Here is a 6,282-nt window from a genome sequence, read left to right as displayed (position 1 = left end):
TATAACCACCAACACATACACGATTCTAATGAATTCACTTATCTGTCATCTAAGTATCATTTTCATGCATGTAATACATTAAAAAGAAAGATTTGACTATTAAAAAATGATAATGAATACTATAACATAGAAAAATTCATAAGAATTAAATGTTATGTATGCAAATGCACGTTAAATTCTTATAATTACATGCATGTCGCTTAAATATTTGAATGAACATAAATGATATTAATATTATTTATTTTTTACAAATTTTTTTCATGCAAAAGTTTTTAAATGAAAAGGTTATAAGTGTCATTATCAAAATTTAGGTGTTCAATAAATAAGAATTTTGTCGTTGTGTGTAGATTCCCCCAAAAAGTAGGTTTCTTTTTTTCTTTTTTTATTATTTTTATTTTTTTAATTTTTACAGTTTTGACTTGTCGACTTCTTTTTTCAATCGCAGGGCTATAAATACCTGAACCGTTTTTTCAATCTGCTCTGAACTCGCCGGGGAAGAAGCCATGGAATCCATGGCTTTCCGGCTGGTTGAGAGGCCGTTTGAAGCGGAGGATCGAGCGAAGGAGTTTGATCCTGGCATGCCGCCGCCATTCAGAATTGCTGAGATCCGCGCGGCGATACCGAATCACTGCTGGGAGAAGAATCTATGGCGGTCGATGAGCTACGTAGCTCGAGACGTCGCCGTCGTCTTCGTCCTCGCGGCGGCGGCTGCTTGTATCGACAGGTGGGTTGTTTGGCCTCTGTATTGGGCTGCTCAGGGGACGATGTTCTGGGCTCTCTTCGTTCTCGGCCATGACTGGTATGTCTGACGGTTAATCTCGCCCAATTTCTTTATGGAAGGTCGCGATGGATTAGGGTTTCTTTTTCTGAGATGTAATTTTGGGCAGTGGGCATGGAAGCTTTTCGAATAACCGCAGGGTGAACACTGTTGTTGGGCATTTCATTCATACCTTCATTCTGGTGCCGTATCATGGATGGTAAGCCTGTTTTTCTAAACCGATTTGATCGGCTTCGTTGTTTTACCATTTTTGTTCTTTTGTTCAGGAGAATAAGCCATAGAACTCATCATCAAAACCACGGACATGTGGAGAACGATGAATCCTGGCACCCTGTTAGTGTTTCTCTCAGTTTTCTAAATGAAAGACTGATTTCTTAATTTCTTTCTTGTTAGTTTTTCCTGATGAAAATTTCTACTACTTCTATTGCTTTTTCAGTTGACTAAAAGTGTTTATGAGAGCTTAGCTCCAGTAACTAAGAAGCTTAGATTCACATTTCCTTTCCCAATATTCGCCTTCCCCATCTACCTGGTGAGGGATTTAACCCTTGTATCATCTGCCAGTTTTATGCTGGAATTAATCAGATCACAGTTCTGCTAACCATTTCCATTGATGACAGTGGACACGAAGTCCAGGAAAGAGAGGATCACACTTCAATCCTGAGAGTGATTTATTTGCCCAGAATGAAAGGAAAGATGTTATTACCTCTACAGTTTGTTGGATGGCCATGGCTGCTCTGTTAACAAAATTAACCTTGCTTTTTGGCCCTCTGCAAATGATCAAACTTTATGCAACTCCTTACTTGGTCATTCTTTCACTTATTATAAACTTTTTTTTTTTTTTTGTCCTTTTGTCCTTTGCTCCATGATTGAAGCTCCATGATTGAACTGTTTGGTCATAAAAATGTAATCATGTTGCTTTGTTTGCAGATTTTTGTGATGTGGTTGGACTTCGTGACTTATTTGCATCACCATGGACACGATGGAAATCTTCCCTGGTATCGTGGCAAGGTAAAGAATTCTTTTCCTAATCATCTGGATTTAACTATATATTCAGGAGAAATATTTACGTACGTCTTACGTATGCAGTGTTACGTACATATTATGTTATTCGTACAATTAGATTATAACGCTTGTCATTCTTCCTGTGTAATCTATTTATACCATCCGAATAACCTAATATGTACACAATTCTGCATACGTCTTACGTACGCAAATATTTCTCCTCGAGAGTATTAGGACATGAAAATTGTTCGCCATTAAGTTTTATTAAATTATCATAAGCTATTTGGAAGATTTACTTATATGCCACTCAACTCCTATGTATTTACATATCTAACACCGAACCTTCAATTTTTACACGTGTTGCTCTACAAAAACTAGTATTATAAATTAAAATTGTTGTAAAAATTTAGGTGTTATAAATGTAAAAAGCAAAATTTAGGTGCTAGTTATGTAAATACATAGGACTTGGGTGGTATGTATGTAAATTCCCCATTAATAAATCCTAGATTTAACAAATATAGGGGCTGAAATGAAATTTATGAAAATTGTTGGGTTTAAAGCAACCAAGATTTTTTTTTTGGCAGCATTTTTAAGCTATAACTTGCTTTAAATCCTGCTAAAAATAGATGCCAAGCATTTCCATAAAAAATGAGTGGAAACAAATTCGTCATTTTCTACAACATATTTTATATTTACAAGCAACCAAATGATAAATAAACAATTATTTTATTTAATTTGATAATTAAAGAGGCAATTACATACATACCACCTGAAATTTGTTATTTACAAATCAACCACGTTCTATCAACCACGTTCTTTCATCCATTTTTCAAATTTTCACTAAAATAAGGAAATTCATGATAAAACCCCGGCCCAAAAAATCACATAGGTGAATAATTTATAAATATTAAATTTTCAGATGTTCCATACATAATTATTCCTAAAAATAATAATGATAATTATTTTAAAAATACATTTGAGTGCTTTTAAAATAGAACGAGTTGTTTTTCAAAATAAATAAAATAAAAAATATAAAAATTATACTAATCAAACGTATTTTCGAAAAAAAAATTACATACAAGTAAAGTGATGTCAAATAGGGCTGCCAAAATAACACGTGTTCGGCTCGTTAAGAAGCTTGTGTTCAACTCGTTCGCTAAGTTAATGAGTTGAACACGAACAAAGATTGGTTCGTTCGTGCACGACTGGTTTTGGCTCGAAATACTACTCATCAATTATATTTATGTGTGTGTGTGTGTGTGTGTATATATATATATATATATATATATATATACAATACTCCTAAATGAGTACTATTTTTAAAAATTTAATTGACTAAAAGGCTACAAAGATTTTTAACCAATTAAAAATACTAATTAAGAAAATAAAATAAAAATTGTTAACTTAAATTCAAATGATGTTTTAGTATAAAGAAAAATTTTTAAAACTTGCCCCAACTCTTAACATCTTTTACCTACGTGATTAGAGTTGTCAAATGACTATTTGTCTGTAAACAACTCGTGTTCGGCTCGCTAAGCAAACGAACCCTTGCTGAGCAAGCGAGTCGAGCACGAACACACTTTTTAAGCTCGAAATATAAACGAGCCGAACAAGAGCCGAGTCTGGGCTCGCTTGTGTTCGGCTTGTTTACAACCCTAATGCCAAACATGCCCAAACTTATCGAACTGTTGTTGATTTCCAGGAATGGAGTTATCTTCGAGGAGGATTAACGACGATCGATCGTGACTACGGATGGATCAACAACATCCACCACGACATTGGTACTCATGTGATTCATCACCTCTTCCCACAAATACCACATTACAATCTTGTAGAAGCCGTAAGTAAAACCACACTTATATAGTCTATAGCTCGGGTTCATGTCTAACCTAGAATTGAGCTTAACCCGACTCAAATATTAAACGGATCAAAAAATCTAACCCAGACCCGACTAACCCAAACCCCTACCGCATAACTCATTTAAGATATACATAAAAGTTATTTCACTCGACTTCGGGTCAATTTTCGATTCTAGTTGAGTTAATTTATCAGATCAATGTTTGACACCCCTACATACTACACATGCAGACTAAGGCCGCGAAGCCGGTGCTTGGAAAATACTATAGAGAACCGGAGAAATCTGCATTTTTACCATTCCACTTGTTTAGAGCTATATTAAAGAGCTTGAGACAGGACCACTACGTAAGCGATATTGGAGACGTTGTGTACTATGAGAAGAATTCAAAGTAGTGATTCTTTTCATGTTCGGAATAAAAGCGAAGAAGGGGGTTCTATTTATAATAAGTGTGCTCCAAAAATTTTGTTGTTTCAAGTAAAAATTGTAACTTTTATTTTTTAAAAAAAGTAGCCGTTGCCCATTGTCCACAATTTATTGTTCCAAATAAATGATGAGGATTAGTGATTTCACTTCAAGAATTTATCTTAAAGTTGTTTGATTCAATATGAAATAAATGTCATACTTTGTAGTTCGCATTTTGTGGCCTGTTGGTAGAGCGTCAGTTTCGTCAGTCGTAAGTCCTCTCAGGTCTCAGGTTCGAAACAGACAATAGCGAGAGCGGTGCTTAACTGGACAACAAGATGCAGGGAGATGCGGAGTATAAAGTTGGCATCTGTTGGCGCAACAGTTTAGACAAAACAGTTGCATTTAAAATTTGCCCAAATCCAACCAAAACTAAATATAGTAAAAATGAATTATAAATGAATTCCAAATTCATAATAATTTTACATTGCATTTTCAAATTAATCCAACTAAACACCCAAAATTTTGAAACACTTCAAAATTAAAAGTACAATTTTCTATTGTTGCATAAGACCAAATAGCCTCTAGATTTGAAAAAGAGTCATCCATAATTGCTTAGGCCAAATCAATCACATTGTTGTGCCGACCTAAATCAGATATATAATGGACTACTGGTTTTTGTAAAACTTGCTCTCTAAAGGTAGTCATGCACTATTTCTATATAAGGGGCACTTACATAAGTACCAATGTACCATCCAATTCCTATGTATTTACTTATGTAACCTGAACTTTACTTTTATATTTATACCATTAAAATCGCTCATATCACATGAAACATATCAAAATTTTTAACTTTTAAAAGTAAAATACTCCTTTTCAAACATTGATAGGGTCTCGAGCAAATATGTAATCTTTGAGTAGAGCCTTGCCCCAGAAGATCTCCTGAAACTTCGTGGTAAAGAGTAATCTTATAATACTGTTTTGTCATCAATGTCTTTGCCCAATCAATGTCAGCCCGACCAGTGCCGCCAGCTAATGCTCACCAAACTACAATTGTCTATCCACTATCGCCTGGTTTTAGTCACCTTATCATTGTCATTTGACTATATCACCAGATTGATATCGTTGCCCACCATCAACCGATCAAGCTCGCCTGATTACTACCACCTACTTATGATCGACTATAAGTTTAATTTATAGGGCATTTCCATGCACAACACACAATTCTAGTGCATTTACACATCTATCCCCGAAACTTTCATATTTAAACACATAACAATGAAATCTTTACTGTAACATAAAAAATAGCACAATTACCACTTCTTAATTATGAAATATAAATTTTCATGTAGAGGCCTAAAACACCAAAGTGCTATGCATAAAAATATGAAAATTTAGGTCTGAGATATACAAATAAGTAAGAATTATGGTAGGTATGTAAATTTTTCTAGTTCTAAAGTTAAGAATAAAGAATAAGTGTTGCTTCAAGTGGAAAGCTACAATTGTCACCTATGGTTGCAGCTGAAATTAGACCTAGTCATTGCATCTAAAGTGGTGAAGGACTAAGAAATATGGGGTCAACTTAATGAACCCTAAATTGAAAAAAAGTCAAAATCTCTCTTGATTTTTTCTCATTTTCTTAGGGTTTGTTTTGTGACTAATTCCTTCCTTCTATTTTGTGAAAGACACAAAGAAATATGGAATCAACCCAAATTTGAAAAAAAAAAATAAAAAAAAACAACAAAAACAAGCTCTCTCTTGATTTTATTTCATTTGTTTAGGGTTTGTTTGGTTTCCTTTTTTTTTTTTTCTAATTTTTATTTTGTTTTTTCCTTTATTTGACTCGACCTTGTAATTTAACACAAAATTGAAAATAATAATAAATCTTTTGGTTTCATTAAATTTTCATTGGGTTTATTCGTTGTTATCAGTTTTATTTTCTAATTTTTTTTTCTTTTGTTTTTTAAAAGAGTAAAGCGCCAAAATAGTTCTCAACTATTTACATGAAGTTGTTTTAGTCTCAGAGTTTATAGAAGCATCAAAACAACCTCCGACTCTTTTAAAATTGAGTTTTAACAGTTCTCAATCTGGGCAATTTAAGCTCTAATTTAAAAAGTCCGAACTATTTTAGTACTTCTATAAACTCTAAAACTAAAACGGCCCGACATAAATAGTCGGGTACTATTTTGTCACTTAACTCATTTTAAAAATATATTTATTTGTTGTGTTATATATATATATA

General features: G+C 33.6%; 1 protein-coding gene across 2 annotated transcripts; it reads left to right on the top strand.

Moving 5' to 3' along the window:
* Positions 1-472: 472 nt before the first annotated feature.
* On the top strand, positions 473-4,213 carry LOC110023647 (omega-3 fatty acid desaturase, chloroplastic-like). Of its 2 annotated transcripts, none has more exons than XM_020723147.1 (8): positions 473-799; positions 888-977; positions 1,045-1,111; positions 1,215-1,307; positions 1,396-1,581; positions 1,706-1,786; positions 3,483-3,620; positions 3,869-4,213. In XM_020723147.1, the coding sequence occupies exons 1-8, from the start codon at positions 504-506 to the stop codon at positions 4,028-4,030; spliced, it is 1,113 nt and encodes a 370-aa protein (XP_020578806.1). In that variant the 5' UTR covers positions 473-503; the 3' UTR covers positions 4,031-4,213. The 2 variants fall into 2 exon arrangements, with proteins under 2 accessions (XP_020578806.1, XP_020578807.1); XM_020723148.1 differs by having other exon boundaries at positions 3,483-3,561; positions 3,869-3,958.
* Positions 4,214-6,282: the final 2,069 nt, after the last annotated feature.

This window comes from Phalaenopsis equestris, unplaced genomic scaffold (assembly GCF_001263595.1).
Source record: "Phalaenopsis equestris unplaced genomic scaffold, ASM126359v1 Scaffold000226, whole genome shotgun sequence".
Lineage (NCBI taxonomy): Eukaryota > Viridiplantae > Streptophyta > Magnoliopsida > Asparagales > Orchidaceae > Phalaenopsis > Phalaenopsis equestris.
Note: the sequence above shows the minus strand (reverse complement) of the source record. Positions and strands in the feature narration are given on the sequence as shown.